The following is an 18,921-nucleotide window of genomic DNA, read 5'->3' as shown; positions in this document are numbered from 1 at the left end:
CTGGGGGCCCAGTGTCTCTGATTCCAGTATGAAAAGGAGGCGTGCAGCCTGGCCGGCTCAGAAGCTTGGCTCAGTGGCGCCCACAGCGTGTGGTACCTCATATAAGGTCACAACTCTTCCTGGTCACCCTGCCCCCTCCCATCAGGGGACCCCGAGTATGGCCTCGTCACCTGCCCCCTGCACCTGCACTCCCAGAGCCGGTGGGCCTTCCAAGGTTCCAGTCTGCGTGCCTCAGTCTGTGGGTCAGAAGCCTTCCATGGCCCCTTACCACCCAGATGGCTTTCTTACCATTCCCTGAAACACACTGAACTTGGCAATTCCCCTGCCTCCCACCTCAAGTCAAGGCTGCTTTCCCTCTCTCTTACCTCCACATTCCCAAAGGCCCCCAAGCCAGGGCTGCCCTACAATCACTACCCTTCCCGGGCCTGTTGGGAAGGAAGAGGTTGTCCCTCTTTGCACAGGGCTCCTACCTTGCAGCAAGCTCCAGGGAGCAGAGGGTATCACCAACTCATGGCCCCGCCCCTGCCCAGCTGGCACCAATTTAGGGCCTGGCCCTTTATCTTTCCAACCAAACTGTGAGCTGCTCGGGGCAGACCCACCATTTGCACACTGTGGGGAGCAGGGCCCATTGCCCGGGAGACAAATAAATACTGAGGACAAATACTGAGATTACCGAGACTAGACTAGACTACTGGAACTGCTAAGACTACCTCTATGCATCTGATCTCCCACCATATGGCGCTGAGAGGGAGTAAACAACTTCCACACAGCTGCCTCACCAATTCGACTGACAAGCTGCAGGAGCTGATCCTGCCCCTGATTGGAGGAGAGCAGTGTGCTCAGGGCGTGGGGAGAGAACGCCAGCAGAGTTGAGATTTGTGGAAAAGGTCTATAAAGGAGGAGAGAGACAACATGCAGGAGGAACCTCTGAGGAACCTCTGAGAGAGCCGGCTGCCGGTGTGCCGCTCCTCCGCGGAGGCGGGGGCAGCAGTTAATCCGGGGGGGACCAGGGGAAGAAACAACAGCAAATCCGTTGCCGCTCCTCCGCAAGCCTGCGGGGCGAGCGACAGCACACCTCTAGGTTCTCCCGCCCCAACCTCTAACCTGTGCCTGGTAATGGAACTGGCACTGGCACACATTTCAGGGAAGGCTGCAATCCAAATGCCCCCCGAGTTCTGACTCTTCCCAGCCTTATGTCTTCAGCCACGGCACCTTCCTGTACCCAAGGCCGGGCCCTGAACAGCCTGCTTGCTGCGAAACCCTTTCTGCTTACCCTATCCAAACCCCAGATCCTGACCCGACCGCCCAGGCTTGGCGCACCGCCCCCATTTTTTCTGGCCCTGCCACCCTCTAGCCAGGCCTATCTATGGGTCACCAGACCCAGATGTGCCCTACTCTCTGCCCTCACGTAGCTGCCTCCCGAGAAGGGGGCCAGCCAGCGGCCTGGAGTCTGGAGCCTGGGTCCCTGCCAGGCAGCCGTGGGACCCAGGGGTGGCTGTGAGAAAAGAGGCTGGGGAACCTCCAGGGTCTCCCTTCTCCATCTTCTCCATACCCCGAGGCCCGGTGCAGACAGATGAACGGGAAGAGACTGGAGCAGACTGGAGAGGAGGGCGCGAGCGGAGACAAACGTGGGACTCGCCCGACCTCTCGGCCACTCGCTGTCCCGCTCTACGAAGCGCGGGCGTGAGGCCGCCCTCTGTGCGGCTGGATGAGTCTGTCTTTGGAGCTGCGAGGCTCTCTCCGCACGTTGTGAGGATTGAGGCCCACCGCAGGAGCCGCACCGCCAGGGAGGAGGCGCCCGCCGCGCCAGCTCCGCGGTCTTCCAGACAGCCGGGCTGCAGCACCGCGCGGCGCCGCCCCGGGTCCCAAAGGGGAGCAGCGGCCAGAAGAGGAGCCCTTGGCTCCAGACGGCAGCTCCCCGGACAGGTACGGTGGTCGGCTCCGCAGACCCAGCTCGCAAACCATCCCAGCCCCTGGTTAGGATGCTGAGGGCTCCCACACTCCTGCAGTGCCCTCAGAAGTGCTGGCTTCCCTGACTCAAAAAACTGACTCTCCAAACAGGGGGCTGGCTCCCAGGAAGTCCAGCACTGAGTGCTGCTGTCAGGCTGTGGGCAGCTGGCACGGACCCCTCACCTCCACCTCGACTCCCCGTCCTCCTGACTCTGGGAAGGCAGGCCCTGCTGTACAGAGGGAAGCCAAGGCTGACAGATCATCCTCAGGCCTTCAGGACCCAAGCCAGACCGAGCCCAGGGCCAAGCACATGGCAAGTGCTCAAAAAAACACTTGCAGAATTAGGCCGGCGCCGCGGCTCACTAGGCTAATCCTCCGCCTTGCGGCGCCGGCACACTGGGTTCTAGTCCCGGTCGGGGTGCCGGATTCTGTCGCGGTTGCTCCTCTTCCAGGCCAGCTCTCTGCTGTGGCCAGGGAGTGCAGTGGAGGATGGCCCAGGTGCTTGGGCCCTGCACCCCATGGGAGACCAGGAAAAGCACCTGGCTCCTGGCTCCTGCCATCGGATCAGCGTGGTGCGCCGACCGCAGTGCGCCGGCCGCGGCAGCCATTGGAGGGTGAACCAACAGCAAAGGAAGACCTTTCTCTCTCTCACTGTCCACTCTGCCTGTCAAAAAAAAAAAACAAACAAACAAAAAAAAAAAAAACTTCAGAATTAAAATCTCTAAGACATGGATGTTTGCCCGTGTCTCCCAGAACACTCACCTGGCTTCCCTTTGGTCCACAGAGATGCTTATGTCAATAATTGTGTGGGGATCATCTGAGGTCTTGCTTTAAAGACTTTTTATTTATTTATTTGGCAGGTAGAGTTACAGAGAGAGAGAGAGAAAGAGAGACAGAGAGAAAGGTCTTCCTTCCATTGGTTCACCCCCCAAATGGCCACTACGGCCAGCGCTGTGCCGATCCGAAGCCAGGAGCCAGGTGCTTCCTCCTAGTCTCCCATGTGGGAGCAGGGGTCCAGGCACTTGGGCCATCCTCCACTGCACTCCCGGGCCATAGCAGAGAGCTGGACTGGAAGAGGAGCAACCGGGACTAGAACCCAATGCCCATATGGGATGCCGGCGCCACAGGCGGAGGATTAACCAAGTGAGCCATGGCGCCGGGCCCTGAGGTTTGCTTTAAAACAGCTTTGGTCCAATAGGTATTTTTCTACATGTTGAATTGGGAAAAAGGAGTATCATTAATTCAATTCAAATCATGAGGTCAAATTTTGATGCAGCTTTTGGCTAAAAAGGAAAGCATTAACAATGAAATACAGAGTGAGATTCTCAATGTATGAGAAGTTCTAAAATGGAGATTATGTTACCTGAAGTGCCAAGAGGACAGGTGGTCAATACAATACACTTCTTTAGGTACCTGCTTCCTGCTGCGGTGAGCGTGCGATGCAGCGGGAAACCGAATGCGTCCTGCACACGCCAGGCTGCACGTCAGGCATCTCGCACGCGTTAGCCACCGCAGTTCATGCCCATCGCAAGCCCGAGAAGTGGGCTGCGCAGCACAACCTCAGCAGACAAGGAAGCCAGCTTTCCTGAGGCTCCAGGACTGAAGGAGGAGGGAGTCAGGAGCCCACCTCCACTGCCCTGGCGTGCTACCCTCAGCGTGGGGTCATTCCGCCCCAGACTGTGGGGTCAGCCTTCTAGAAGAGCTGCTATTCTGTCCCTCCCCTTGCCTGTGGGCAGAACTCAGCCTCTGTGTGTGATGTCCACCTGCTACGGAGGCTGGACTCCAGGCCACAGCTCCCTAAGCAGTGCTGCAGGAAGGGCTAGAGGCCGCGGTCTGCTCAGCTGAGACTCCCACGGCAGCAGTGAACGTTCTGGTGGCCTTGGTAAGCCAGAGCGGACAGGGGAAAGGGGATAGGGCTGTGCAGGGTGGCCCAGCCCTGAACCTCCTTGAGAACCCCCATTGCCCCCGGGCATTCTGTTCTGTGCTCAGCCTTTCCTGTCCCACTTCTGGCAGACCTGCTCCTGGGACGACACTCCACCTCCAGGAGCCAACCGGTGGGGCTGAGTCCATGTGCAGAGTGTTGCCCTGGTGAGCAGTTTTGCGGGAGGAATCCATTGCTGATTCCTTCCCGGCCCTTTCCACGGGCGCTCCAATTCCCTCTCCCAGTTGCGCACACACTTGCGAAGCAAACCTGCTCTGTGCAGAGCCAGTGACAGGGTTGGCAGAAGGGCAGCAGCACTTTTGCAAAACTCTTGCTGACCACCCCCAGCCCTATCAAAGTCTGGCCCCTCGCTGGGCCCCCTCAGACCTCTGTGACTTCCTGTCTCACAGCACTCAGAATGCTCGCCTGGCCACATCTCTCACCCCCTGGGAGTGCCTACAGGGCAAGGACTGGGTCCTACGCATACCAGCACCAGGCGCAGTAGCCAGTCTAGCCCTCAGTATTCATTCAGCAGCACTTCCTGGGCACTGCTGTGTGCAAGGTGCCATTCAAGGATGCACTGAGGATGCAGATATGAACTAATGCCTCAGGTTCCTGTCCTCCCAGGGCTCACATGCCATCTGAGAGACAGGTGAGCAATATGACAGAGGCAGGCATTTGGTGCAGCTTAGAACACAATATCACAATGCCTGGTTTTAGTCTCGGCTCCTCCACTTCAAATCCAGCTTCCCACGAATGTACGCCCTGGAAGGTATCAGCTGATGGCCCAAGTGCTTGGAGTTCTGCCGCCCAGAGTGAGTTCCAGGCTCCTGGCTTTGGCCTGTGTCAGTTTTGGCTGTTGCCGGCATTTGAGAAGTGAACCAGAGGATGGAAGATCTCTGTCTGCTTTTCAACTCAAGTGAACATAAATAAGTTTTTAAGAAAGAAATATGACAACTCCCACACCTGCTTCTGGGCTCTGTGCCAGAGGACGGCAGCCAATGAGTGCTGCCCCAGCTGGTCTCTGGGCAACTACGTGGCTGTGCTCTCCAACCGCTCCTCCTGCCTGGACACCACCCACGCTGACACAGCCCGCATCCTGCTCCTGCTGCGGGCCTGTGCGCTGTACTACCACCGGGGGGCCCTGGTGCCCTCCTGTCTGGGACCCGCGCATGACAAGTCCCCACACTGTGCCCAGGTTCCCACCAAATGCACCCAGAGCAGTGCCATCTACCAACTCCTGCACTTTCTGCTCGATAGGGACTTTCTGAGCCCCCAGACTGCTGACTACCAGATGCCCTCTCTCAAGTACAGCCTGCTCTTCCTGCCCACCCAGGAGGGGAGCCCTGGTGGCCCTGGCTTGACCCAGCAGGCCCTAGCAGCCAATGCAGGAACAGCAGAAGTGAGCATGATCTCCCTCTGACCTGGGGCCCCGGGGCCTGCTGGGATCAGCTGGGGCATGGGGCTTGGTAGCACAGGAACCCCCAGACTCAAGAGGAGCGCAGGGTTGGGCTCTGTGGCCCAGGAGGGGACAGCGGTAGTAGTGGCAGGGACCTTACCTGGGCTGCTCCCCCGGGGCCGCTGCGCCCGGCGCTCTCCCACTGCAGGCTGGTGCTTGTTCCTAGCCCAGGAAGCGCCTCTCCCTTCAGGCAGAAAAGGAAAAGAAAAGAAAAGCTCAGTGCTTTTCTCGCCCAGCCCAGCCGCTTCTCCCCAGGCTCCTGGCTGGTGGGTCCTGCCGCTGTGGGCACACAGCCTCTTCCCCTGGCAGCTTAGCATCGGTTAGAACTGCTGTCAAGTGGCTCACCACCCCCCATCAGCAGCCCGGCCACAGGCAGCTGCGGTCCTCAGCAGGGGGCCGGTGCACACACCCTCACACCCGCACACACGTGGGCCCACGCCCGCCCTGCGCAGCCACCTACCTGCCCGGCCTAAGCCAATGCAGCCTCGCTCTCCAAATGCCACGGGGACCCTAGAAGCCACTCCTTCCCAGCAACAACCCCGGGGGGGTGGGGTAGCGGGCGGGCGGGGGGCGGGGGGAGGGAGAGTTCACAGCCAGCCGGGCCGGCCTCCAGGCAGCTGGGAGGGACGAGACTCCCCTTCTGTCCCCACACCTCCGGGGGACAGCGGCAGCCTGGTCACCATATCTGCAGCTCCCGGCAGGCACGCCCGGCCCCCGCCGCGGCCTCCGTATCCGTAGGGGGTGACGGCAGACCCACCGCGAGCCCCATCTTCCTCCGAGCCCAAGGTAGGGAGGGGAGGGCTGGAAGGGGCGGGACTCAGGTGCAGCTCCAAGTTTTCGGGCTTCCGAAATAATCCAATGGCGAAGGGCAGGCAGGGAGCTCGGGCGGGCGGGTGACTCAGTGGCGGTGGGCCGGCTCCGCCACCTGGATGGCTGCTCGCGGCTCCGGCGCGTCCGGAAGGGAGCGGGGCCCGCCCGCCTGCCCGCCTGCCCGCCCGCCTTGCCGCCGAGCGCGGCGCTGGCGCGGGGAGCGCGGCGCGGGCGCCGGCCCCGGCCCGCAGGCGGCTCGGCCGCTCCGCCCCGCTGGGGCCGCAGGGCCCGGCCGCCCCGGCCGCGCGCCCCTCCCCCGCCGCGCCCCGGCGCCCTCGGCGACTGCTCCGCGAACCCCGCAGGCAGCGACCTGCTGGTTTGGGGCGCGAGCTGCTCCCACGTTGCTTGGCAATTTTGATATCGTCGAGGGTTGCCATGGGGAGGAGGGTGATGTCATTGACACACACAAAAAAACCCCACTGAATTTACAAATCAGCTGGGGCTGGAGCTATTTATAAAAACACGTTTTTCCTCTGCCTTCCTTTCCTGAGGGGGAGGGGGAGGAAGGGCTGCGTGGCGGCTGCGGGCGAGCCTCGCCCCCGTCGGCCCCACCCTCGAGCCAGAACCGGTCCTCCGGGGCTCAGCCCCCGGAGGTGGGGGCCGAGTCTCCGAGCTGCAGAATGCAGACCTGGGGCGGACGGGGGTGGGGAGGGGGCGCTGGCCGCAGCTGGGCTGAGCTCCCCTGGCTGGGGTCCGGGCTGGTCCTGCTGTGCCCGCTGCCTGGGTCGGCAGGGCACAGAGCCGGCCGCCACCAACAGCTTCCTTTCCCGCACCACCCCCCTTTCATCCCCAGTCAGGAGCAGGGGCGTTTGCCGGGCTCCCCAGGTCCCATGGCGCTCTCCCTCCCTGACCTTCGCCGGCTCCTTTTCTTCTCCCAGCGTCCAGTTGTGGGTGTCCATGCTGCTGCTCATCTCCGCCCACGATCGCCCACCATTTTCCTTGAAGGCTCTCTCCCCGTGGCTGTCAGCATCAGCCTGGCACATGCTGGCCCAGAACCCATGGCGTGGCTGCCCCAGGCACTGGCCAGCTCCCCCTGCCACTGCTGCTGAGCGGTGGGAAGCGGGGACTTCTCCTGGCTTGCCATCCTCCCAGCCTCTCACGCTGAGGTGGCTCTAGGTTACACATATTTTAAAAACCTTTTCTGAGGTTTTTCTTCTACAGAAGCAGTTGTTTAGGTAAATGCCCAGGTTCTGCTTCCTGTCTTGAGCCCACATCCCAGTGCCACCATTATGTTATTTAACCAATTGAACCTCAATTTTCTCATCCATAAAATGGAGATGACTTCACCTGCCTCATGAGCTTATGGGAATTACACGAATAAAGCTCCTGGCAAAGCAACTACTCATCTTGTGAGCTCCGTAAACTTCATTTCCTCCTCTGCCCAGCATGACTGTGTTGCTCATCCTCATCCACTCACCAGTGAGCGGCGACTTCATCTCCCAGACCCGTGACCTCACCTCCTGTGCGAAGGTTTCAAGCTAAACATACACCTTGGGATGGACCTGCACAGGGCCGGGCACCATGACATTCAACATGACACTTCAGTTAGTGGCCAACTCTGTAATCTTTGTTTTGGTATCACAACATAATGTTGTGAATTAATTCATAAGTAACCCACTTCTGCTGCGCCTCACTAATGATCCAAGGAATGCAAACTAAGACAGAAGATGTAGACCAGCCCTTTTCAGCTGGGAGAAAATGAGGCGGGAGAATACGCTGATGCAGACTATGCAGAGAACAAGTGTACAGTCTTGATCAAAATTTCAAAATCTGCATTCGCCTGGTCCCACAAAGCACGCCCAGGAGTCCGAGGTAATTAGTTGCACGAAGGCCCAGAGATATTTGCAGGGGAGCAGCTTTTCTAACGGCCAGATATTGGAAGCCACCAAGACGTGCATCAGCAGAAGCCCCATGCAGTGCCAGCTCTGTGGCTGTGGGCAGAGGGAGGTCGCGCAGTCTGTGTCTGCGGGGAAGGGTGCCTGGAGGGCTGCTGCGCGAGGTACTGGCACAATCCCGTGCCTGCTGAACGGGAGTCTCAGTGTCTAACGGCAAAGCCGCCACGGGTACCTGGGGAGTGGGTGTGGCGGCGGCGGTCTTCTGCTTTTGACTTTTTACTCTTTTGTTGCTTGAGTTTCGCTGAATGTGTACTGTTTGTACTTACAATAAAATAAAAAATCAGAGTGTATGCCTTTAACACTAACTGAGATACTCAAGGCTGTGACGGGTCCTTACAGCTTGTCTGCGAGCATTTGCCTGCACAAATTCCACGTTAAGGCAATGTGGAGATAAGGAAAATGCGGTCTTCCCTCCTGTCTTCCAAATGCCCAGAAACGCCGCGTCTTAGAGGCCGGGGCAAGGCGCTAAGGCAGGAGCAATGCTCTGGAACAACAGTTCCTGCAGATACAATCGCCGTCACTCTCTTGAAGAAATACAGCAGGCAGAAATGCCTGAAGAAATCATCCACAATGTCAGAAATCGGGAAAGATCACGTTCCCCCGGATTTATGCCACAGAGGCTAGCAGATAAGAGAATAGTCGGGGCCGGCGCTGTGGCGTAGCAGGTAAAGCCACCAACTGCAGCGGCAGTATCCCATATGGGCGCCAGTTTGAGTTCGGCTGCTCCACTTCCTATCCAGCTCTATGCTAAGGCCTTGGGAAAGCAGTAGAAGATGGCCCAAGTCCTTGGGCCCCTGCACCGGCATGGGAGACCTGGAAGAAGCTCCTGGCTCCTGGCTTTGGATCAGCGCAGCTCTGGCTGTTGCAGCCATTTGGGGAGTGAATCAGCAGATGGAAGACCTCTCTCTACCTCTGCCTCTGTGTAACTCTGCCTTTCAAATAAGTAAATAAATCTTTAAGAGAGAGAGAGAGAGAGGAAGAGAACAGTCATTTCATGAAAGGAAGGGAGAACCAAGCCCCCTCCCTCCCCCACCTCTATCAGCCAGAGGCCAGGCCGGGCCAGGGGTGGGTGCAGTTGACTCCACAGCCTACCCTGGCCCCCACCAGGAGTAAGGGGCTCCCACCACAGCTGCACAAGGGCCACATGCCTCCTCTCACTTTGGCGGGGGTGCCTCTGTTCTCAAAACTGGATAGGGGATGGGGGCTGGAGGCCAAAACCCCGCCAGGGGTCGCCAAAGTGCGCTTGCCGGTTTCCAATCTTTCTCAGTTCCTGAGCGTGACAGCCAGCGACTGTCCACCTTTGGTCCCTCCTGTCTTCACAGACTTCAAGAACTGCTGTCCTGTGCACACTGAGACCGGCTCCTCCGCTCTATCGGGCGGCATGACTCCGGGATCGGCTGACAGTGCACGCTGGATCTAGTTTTTCTCACTGATGGAGGTATATCCAGCTCTAGGAAGGTGCCCTGCCCAGGCTTGGCTGCCCAGTACAGTGGGGGGCCCTGTGCCCTCTGTCCCCGTGGAGTCACCTCTCTGCCAGCCTGGACGCCTGAGCTCTCCATGGCAGGAAACCGAGGCTGGGCACACAGCAGATGCTCACCTAAACTTGGTTGAACGGAAGAACAGACACCTGGCGAGGTTCTGTGCCGCCGAGCTGAAAGGAACTCCCGGGTCCTGGGCCTCGGAGAGCTGCAGTCCCGGGAGAGTCAGTGACTCAGCCAAGCCGCAGAGGAAGTTCGAGGCAGTCGGCGCTGGAGCTCAGCTGTCTCTTCAGGCCCCTGTAGATCCCCATGCTGCCCACACAGCAAGCCTGAGTGTAACATTTCTGTAATTCGGTCAGACAGTGGCGGTGCTGTCACACAGAGGGCTCCGCCTTTGAAGCTGGGCTCCCAGGGATTTGCAGCGCCTGCATTAGCCACGCCAGTGCCTTACAATTTCTTCCTAACGCCTTTCACTTTACTCTCTTCTGTTTTTGTGAATGGACATACGTCTACTGGTCTGCTTTAAAGGCGGCGCGCCTTGCCTGCACCATCCCGGCCAGGCCAGTCGGGCTCAGCTGTGTGGGCTGCAGCATAGTCCTTTGGCCCGGCTTGTTAAATTCACGGGGGCGTGTGTTCGGAAAAGCCACATTCACAACCAGCTCCTAACAGTCTCATAAACCGGTGCTTCCCAAGTTTTCCCAAAGAACAGCGTTTTTTAGGAACAGTCTTGGGTTACAGTGTGTGGGAAGAAATTCCCTTTAACTGCCACATTCTTCTAGATCTTTAGATTCTTCTCCAGCCCTCTCTCGTGCTTCCTGTAGGGAGTGCCTTACGCAGGCCTTTCTGATGGCGCCGAGGGCCTGCCTCCACTCACCTCTCACCACAAGGCCAGCAAGGGAGGAACAGATTCCACCTGCCTCCCCCTCCCTGCCACAACCCAAGCGGTGGCATGCAGGCTCCGGAAAAGAGCTTGGATGAAGGCTCAGGTGTTGCTGTGGAGGCCTGTGCCACCCCCACTCCACTCCTTGGAGGTGCCCTGCAGTCCTGAGAGCTAGGACAGAGGCGGGGCCCCACCTTTGAGGGATTTTTGCCAGTGGCTTCCTGCTTGGCAGGTGCGTGCCTGAGGGCCAGAGCGCCCCCTGCCAAGATGTTGGCAGCAGAGGGCAGAATGACTAGGTCAAGGTCCTTCTCAGGTAGGGCCCCTTTAGGGCCCCTTTATGCATTGCCCTGGGTCCTGCTCCCCTTCCCCCTGGTGGGCATAGGCTGGGAAGGCCAGACCAGGTGTGCAGAGGGCAGCCGGTGGGGCGGAGTGCGTGCCTCCCAGCATGCTCCATGGAGGAGACTGTCTGTAGGGCCTCTTCCTTCCCAAGGGCAGTGTTGTGGGAGGGCAGTGCTGCCCACAAGCAGAACGTGCTGCCCGGCCGTGCCCTCTGGCCCCTGTCTGGCTCCCAGTGGACAGGGCTAGTGGTGAGCAGAAGGGACTGCAGTGCGGTCTGGGGAAGGCAGAGCTGTTCCCTGAGCAGCTGGCCAATGCCCTGCCTCTGGGACAGCAGGGGCCTGGTCAGGAAGACAGCCTCAGAAGACAGGGCCACGGTGGGTGCCGTTTGCAAGGTCAGGGCTAGGAGGGAGGGCAGCATGGGCACTGACCCTGGCAAGGGACTCCACTGTTGGCCTCCAGACTTGCCGACAATGAGGCACAGGAGCGATGGGACTGCCCCTAGTGGTCTGCACCGCGGAACAGCAACCACCAGCCCACAGGCCAGGATCCTGGATGTGCTTGCCTCGGCTTTCTTACCTCTGTGGTGTGGGGTACGCTTGATATGGAAGGTCCCCCCAGCACTGCTACCATTTTTGTCTACTCTGCCTCACTCATCCTCTGCCAGCCTGACTCCCTCCGCTGGCCGGGACTCTGACTCACTGCTGCCCTGGGCTAGCAGTCCCCTGAATGAGCCAACCTCACTCGAACTTCACAACTTTCACCTTTTCCAACTTTGTTATCACTTAATTCTAGCATCAAAACATTTCCTTCTGAATTTTGTTTGAAATGCAAGAGCAAACAAATAAATATACATCCACCTAGCTTTCTGCCTATAGATCTTAATTGCTACTTGTTTTTATGAAAATGACATCCTCACTCTGCTGATTTCAAGACTGAAGTAATTAAATACAATGCATCACATGACCAGGCCAGTAAAATTAAATTACTTTCAAAATACAGCATTAGCTGATCCATGTAACCATTCAAGTACACATTTTGATGAAAAATATCTGTGAAAAGAACTTTTAATTTTTTAAAATTGGTATTATTTATTTGAAAGAGAGAGAGAGGAGAGGGGGAGAGAGATCTTCCATTCACTGGTTCACTCCCCAAATGACCTCAATGGCCAGAGCTGAGCTGCCCTGAAGCCAGCAGCCAAGAGCTTCTCTGCCACGGGTGCAGGGCCCAAGGACTGGGCCACCTTCCACTGCTTTCCCGGGCCACAGCAGAGAGCTGGATCAGAAGTGGAGCAGCCAGGACTCGAAATGGTGCCCATATGGGATACCAGTGCTACAGGCTGGGGCTTTAACCTGCTGCGCCACAGCGCTGGCCCCCAGAACATTTAATTTTCAAAGGCGGATGCAGGATAGTGAAAGTTTCTAACACAATGAAGTTTTTGAGCTGACAAGGCTCTTTTCCAGTATTTTAGTTCACCACTTATTTTCTTGAAACTATGTGCTACAGCAGACTCATAGAATGGCAGCACTCCTGACTCAGAATCAACCCTTGGGACATTCAGATCTGGCTAAAAGGTCCATGAGAGTCTCACAGGCATGGAAAGCCATGACACGGTGGCAAAAAACAATCTAAATGAAAGATCCTGGTGAACAAGACCCCAGCAGAAGGAACAGGCCATCAAGTAGAGAGGCGCCTTTCTCTGAAGGGAGGAAGGAACCTGCACTGTGATACGGCCTTGACTAAACAAGTTCAGAGTCGGTGAACTCAAGGGGCTTCCATAGCCTAGACAGCTCAAAGCAAGAGTCTCGGGTGATTGCTGATGTCATAAATAAGAGTGCCAATTGTTAAATCAACAACGGGAGTCACTGGGTACATGCTCCCCACGTAGGATCTCTGTCCTTAATGTGTTCTACTATGAAACTTAAAAACAACACTACTAGTCAAACAATACCCTATACCTTGTGCGGTTGTGTGAGTACAGCCTGTTGAAATCCTTGCTTATTATATACTAAGTTGATCTTCAGTATATGAAGGTAACTGAAAATGAAACTCGATGAAGGGCAGGATGGGAGAGGGAGTGGGAGAGGGGAGGGCCATGGGAGGGAGGAGGTGGGGGGGGGAAGCCACAACAATACAAAAGTTGCACTTTGTAAATTCACATTAAATAAAAAAAAAACTATATAACAAACAATAAATAAAGGAACTTAATACTTTACCCTTTTAGTATTTTTTATGTTCTACTTAAAACTATTGGTTGAACTCTGTAATTAATACACAATTACTCTTAGGTATTTAATTAATGCTATAAATAGTACTCAAATAGTATTTTACACTTTGTGTTTCTGTGTGGGTGTGAACTGTTGAAATCTTTATTAATATATGCTAAATTGATCTTCTGTATATAAAGATACTTAAAAATTAATCTAGATGTGAATGGAAGGGGAGAGGGAGTGGGAGAGGGGAGTGTTGTGGGTGGGAGGGAAGTTGGGGGGGGGTGAAGCTATTGTAATCCATAAGCTGTACTTTGGAAATTTATGTTCATTAAATAAAATTAAAAAAAAAAGAAACTATGTGCTAATTTCAGGGAGTTTATAAAATTAATAGGTACAGTCTCTTGCTTAAAAAATAGCAGTCTAATTGGGCAGCCACTGTTCCCCACAGAGCGGCCAATATGAACTTAGGCGATAACACTGCTCAGCGGCCAAAGTCTCCCCGTGCCCCTCAGGAGCGATTACTGGAAGCAGCATGCTCCCAAGAGAAGTAAAGACCACGCCGATAGAAACTTAGCCTGCGTTCATCATCATTTGTTTCCTTCTGAATCACACAGCAGTGTGTGCAAACTCAAGCTTTTATATGAAAGCCACAAAATGTATTTTACTTTGAAAAACGCTTAGATTTTACGTAATTCAGTACCTTGTTGATAGATTTAGGAAAGTCTAATAGTAGGAAGACAGTAATTTTAGAAAGCATATCTCAGAACGTTACAAAACATTTAAACATGAATGATTTTGCAATGTGTTAAAAATAGACATTTAGATATATTATCTTATTTCACTCTCTTTTAAGCTCCAAATCAATCTTATTTTTATATTTGGATGATAAGTCTTTCCAAATTTCCCAGTTTTAAAAAGACTAACTTTTTTTTTTTTTTGATAACAGAAGGAAAAGATGTCAATAACAAAGCCAATCATATCTTAGCCTAGACTAAATAAATTTTTTGAAAAAAATGTTTTGGTGGGTTGTTCATGTATTTATCTATTTTTTTTAAGATTTATTTATTTGGGGGCCAGCCCTGTGGCACAGCAGGTTAACACCCTGGCCTGAAGTGCCGGCATCCCTTATGGGCACCAGTTCGAGACCCGGCTGCTCCACTTCCTATCAAGCTCTCTACTATGGCCCGGGAAAGCAACAGAAGATGCCCGAAGTCCTTGGACCCCTGCACCCTTGTGGGAGACCCATAAGAAGCTCCTGGCTCCTGACTTCGGATCTGCACAGCTCCGGCCATTGCGGCCATCTGGGGAGTGAACCAGTGGATGGAAGACCTCTCACTGTCTCTGCCTCTCCTCTCTCTGTGTAACTCTGCCTTTCAAATAAATAAATAAAAATCTTGCAAAAAAATTTATTTATTTGAAAGGCAGAGTTACAGAGAGGGAGGGAGGGAGGGAAGGATGGAGGGAGTGAGGGAGGAAGAGAGACAGAGAGTGAGTGAGCGAGCACGCACAAGCCTGGGATTCCTTTGGGTCTACCACACGGTGGCAGGGGCCCCAAGTACTTGAGCCATCTGCTGCTGCTTTCTCATGTACAATAGCAGGGAGCTGGAAATAGAGTTCAAGATCTAACCCACTGTTTCAACATGAGCTATTGAACAATTCACCTTTCCTAGATTGACTTAAAATGCCATCTTTGTCTTATTCAACATTTGTAGCCTGTTATGCCTTTGTTGGAACCAAGGATCCCACTGAGGCTGAAGTTTTCTATATTAAAAAGTTTGTTTGAAATGCACCAGAAAAGCACTTCTTTGCTGTCTTTACTTAAAGACTTTGGCCTCCAGACATCAACAAGAGTTATTTCAGAGAACTTTCCGCTACTCCCCTGAAAGATTTTATGTTTATTATTTTAAATCTACCTTGGGATAGCAGTTCTGCCAACAGTCTCAAGGCCCACTCCTTCAGAGTCAGGGTTCTGACTGGGTGGAAGGTTTCTTGCTCTCTCAGGAGGATGTGACTTCTCACATGGTGGACAGACACACGTGGTCTCTTTCTAAATACGAGTGAGAATTCTGGCTTTTCGGCTGTGTGCATCCCTTCCCACCCTTGCCCACCTGAGCGACACAAGAACTATGAACTGGCTGAAAGCTCTGCCAAACACAAAGGCCTCCTTCTCCAAGACCAACAAGCATGACACAGAAGGGAAATGGGAAGGATCCCACTGTGTGCTGTTATGCTCAGGGCCAGCCCAAGCCCAAGGCCTCACAGGCCCTAAGCGGCCAGGCACCATTTTCTCCCCTCTTCAAAGAAGGGCTGGGGTTGGAGGATGTGACGAACCGAGGGAGAGGAGTAGAAATAGTCGCAGCTTTTCTAATACAGTAGCCCCTCAGATCCTCCCGCCTTTCCTCCTCTCCCTTGCAGGGACAAAGCTTTGTCCTTATAGTGGCCTCGCTGGCCTGGCTGCCTAAGAATTCCCTGGATGATAGCAAAGACCGTGTAAAGGCAGAGTGTAAACGTGTGGTCCGGTTCCAGAGGAATGGCTTCCAGGGCCAAGTCAACGGCGGCGAAATGTGCAGAGGGACTGATGACAGGGGAGACGCACATCGATCCCTACAGCAGCTGCGTGAGGGGCTGACGTGAGAATGTCTGAAGAGCTGTATTTTGGGTAAGAGCAAATATTTCTCAGTTGATTACCTTTCAGACCCAAGTCATGTTTCAGCGCTTCAACAACATACACCACACTTAAATATTTTTAGTTGAAAAATGCTTGGGATTTTCTGCTCTCCAGCAATCTTACAGCAGTAACACTGAGAGCCAGAGGGAAACAAACAAAAAACTGGGGCCCCAGGAAACGGGAATAATAGATAACTTTCATATTTACATATGAAATGGATGATTAAGTACTTACATGGACATTTTCTACCCACTCTCTTCCCCTTTCCAAGACCAGGTGTAATTCAATGCTGCCCTTTGGGTGTCTGATACTTTCTCAAGACCTATGCTCTCCAGGGGCTGGCGCTGTGGCACAGCAGGTTAAAACCCTGGCCTGAAGCGTTGGCATCCCATATGGGCTCCTCTTCCGATCCAGCTCTCTGCTATGGCCTGGGAAGCAGTAGAAGATGGCCCAAGTCACTGGGCCCCTGCACCCACCTGGGAGACCAGGAAGAAGCTCCTGGCTCCTGGCTTCGGACCCGCACAGCTCCGACCATTACGGCCATCTAGGGGGTGAACCAGTGGATAGAAGACCTCTCTCTCTGTTTCTACCTCTCTCTGTAACTGTCTTTCAAATAAATAAAATAAATCTTAAAAAAAAAAAAAAAAAAAAAAAAAAAAAAAAAAAAAAAAGACCTATGCTCTCCCAAGTCATTCCATGCTTCAAAGCTATCTTTTTATTCTGAACTCCTGCTTCTTCAGATCTTCCAAACAAATCACTTTTTAATTCCTTTGCTAGGCCGGTGCTGTGGCGCAGCAGGTTATTGCCCTGGCCTGAAGCGCCGGCATCCCGTATGGGCACTGGTTCTAGTCCCAGCTGCTCCACTTCTGATCCAGCCCTCTGCTATGGCCTGGGAAAGCAGTGGAACATGGCCCAAGTCCTTGGGCCCCGGCACCCACGTGGGAGACCCAAAGAAGCTCCTGGCTTCAGATCGGTGCAGCTCCAGCAGTTGCGGCCAATTGGGGAGTGAACCATCAGATGGAAGACCTCTCTCTCTCTCTCTCTCTCTCTCTGCCTCTCCTCTGTGTAACTCTGACTTTCAAATAAATAAATAAATCTTTTAAAAAAAATTCCTTTGTTGGCCTTGCCCTCTCCAGTTTGTTCTGCATATGACGACAGAATGGTAATTATTCCATTTCTGAAAGGTTGCTAAACCACGTTCAAACATGTTCTTTCCTTCTAACACCACATTCCCATCAAGCGGCCAGTGGTGGAGCACTCTGAGATTACATAAAAGGGCCAAGGGGCTCGCAGAATCAAAGTGAAAACACCAGAGCAGCTGGCTTCCGCACAGCTCTGCCAGTTGACATGTAAGGAACTTTGGGCTTGTGTGTATCATTCCGCCTACTTTTCAACCTAGACCACTATGGAAGGGCAGGAACCCCCAGGGGAAGGCGTGGATATCCTTTCTCACCACAACCCCATCTTGATGGTCCCAAATCGAAGATGTATACATTTCCACGGTAACATAGCTCCTCTCTGTGAAATTAAGCCATTTATTATCTTAGTTTGCAAAAAGTAGATGAAATGTTAGAAGCACAAGTTGAACATATACTTTTATTATTTACAAAACACATGGGGATCATGAGCCATGTCACCAATGACAAAAGGGAAGAGTGGACACAAATGGGCTAAATGGTAACAAGGTACCCGTTTGTATGGGGTCCATTTATAATAAAACAGTTCTTTGCTAAAATCAGAAAAAGGTGCAAGTAGGTACACTGCTGTGTAAAAACACCCCAGTTGCTTCTACCCGAAGGTGGAAAAGCATTGGTAGTGTACATAGAGTGTCCTAAATTAGACTAGACAGCGTATATGGATCCACAACACAAGCCCTGGTGCTAGGCAGGAAGCTGTGTGAGACTCGATGGCCTGTCTTGCTGAAGCAGCAAAGCCCCAGGACTAATTAACTTCCCTACCTTCCACAGGGCTTTGTTCAGGTGACTTTGGAAGGTGCTGTCAAAAACCTCAGCCATTTCTGATGCAAGTTCCCTCAGAACAGACACCGTGGACTCATCACGAGTATTCAGAATCCGCACAAAGAATTTATTCCACAATTCACCATTCTCAAGCCTAAAAATACAACAAACCATTTCCATCAAGATCAGGCATATGACAATCAGAATTCTGTTTGTGTTTAATCTTATGGCACATAGACGATTTAAGAGAATCCTAGGGTCAGAGAGAATTCAAACAGTCCTTTGAAAGCTCAGGGAGAAAACAACAAAAAGGACTACCAGAGTGGGAGAAGCCGCATTTCGGTGCATAGAAAGAGAAACAAACTCCGATCAGAATCAGTTCCCTCTGTGTCCTAAGATGTAGCATGCTTCTTCAGCAAGAAGAAGAGAGGTAAGCTGGTCTCCTCTCCAACTTGCCCAGCGTGGAGGCCACTGAAAAACTACAGCGGCCCACCCCCACCCCAGGAATTCCTCGTCTTCACCACTCTCTGAGAATCCTGAGCTTGACTGAGTAAACCCATTTACATCTTCGATGTCTGTGCCTCTGCTTACTACGAGCTTCTTTCTATCAAAGAAGATTCTAGTATTGCACAGGGCAGGGCTGTTGGGAACTCCAGCTTACCCCACCAGTTTCTGACTGTGGTCCACAAACACCTGGATCACAGCCATCAGAGGGGCCTGACTCGAGCCTCTACATCTTACACTGTGTTTAAAACCTATTTTTAAAATACACTTAAGAGACAAGCAAGAATGGCCAAGTTCTGAACTAAATAAAGAGAGAAGCACAATCCAATGCTTTGGAGGATAAAACAGGGAAGGAACATCAAATCTTCAACACTGAATCCTTTTTTTTTAATCAAAGGAATCATAAATTGGTAAGTTTATGGGAGAAAGTTATTAGCCAAGAGAAGCTGAACTGGAACATGTAATACTGAGCAGGTTTATGAGCAGGCGTGAGGGAGTTCTGAGACCAAGCAGCTCTTATTAGGAGGTCATTTACTTCCGCAAGGGATTCAGCGCTCTGGTTTGAGTCGACATGCTCGTTAAATAGGTAATATCCTCAAATTAGCATGTAAGTTAGAAAGTTCTCTCTCTTCCAACAATGCTTATTCACTTGTGATAACAACACCTGTTGAAAAGGGGCTTGAGGCTAGCACCAGTTGTAGGAAATGATTCTCATTAAGTGCTTCTGCTGACACTCCACACTTAGGAGCTTCCACACGGTCAGTGTAGTATGTGTCAGTGTAGTATGTG

The 18,921-nt window shown here is 53.3% G+C and overlaps 1 protein-coding gene and 1 long non-coding RNA gene across 4 annotated transcripts in view; one reads left to right on the top strand and one right to left on the bottom strand.

Moving 5' to 3' along the window:
* The first annotated feature begins 5,921 nt into the window (after positions 1-5,921).
* On the top strand, positions 5,922-16,415 carry LOC138844668 (uncharacterized). 2 transcript variants are annotated; one of them, XR_011380852.1, is made up of 3 exons: positions 5,922-6,116; positions 15,418-15,661; positions 15,947-16,415. It is a non-coding gene; the product is annotated as an uncharacterized lncRNA (long non-coding RNA). The 2 variants fall into 2 exon arrangements; XR_011380853.1 differs by having other exon boundaries at positions 15,942-16,415.
* An 837-nt stretch (positions 16,416-17,252) lies between these two features.
* BUB1B (BUB1 mitotic checkpoint serine/threonine kinase B) overlaps positions 17,253-18,921 on the bottom strand; it is a 64,765-nt gene continuing 63,096 nt past the window's right edge. For both annotated transcript variants that reach the window (XM_070053979.1, XM_070053980.1), the window contains exon 23: positions 17,253-17,782. In XM_070053979.1, the coding sequence (XP_069910080.1) occupies positions 17,551-17,782 (232 nt within the window). In that variant the 3' untranslated portion in view covers positions 17,253-17,550. The remainder of the gene's footprint in view (positions 17,783-18,921) is intronic.

This window comes from Oryctolagus cuniculus, chromosome 12 (assembly GCF_964237555.1).
Source record: "Oryctolagus cuniculus chromosome 12, mOryCun1.1, whole genome shotgun sequence".
In the NCBI taxonomy this organism is placed as follows: domain Eukaryota; kingdom Metazoa; phylum Chordata; class Mammalia; order Lagomorpha; family Leporidae; genus Oryctolagus; species Oryctolagus cuniculus.
Note: the sequence above shows the minus strand (reverse complement) of the source record. Positions and strands in the feature narration are given on the sequence as shown.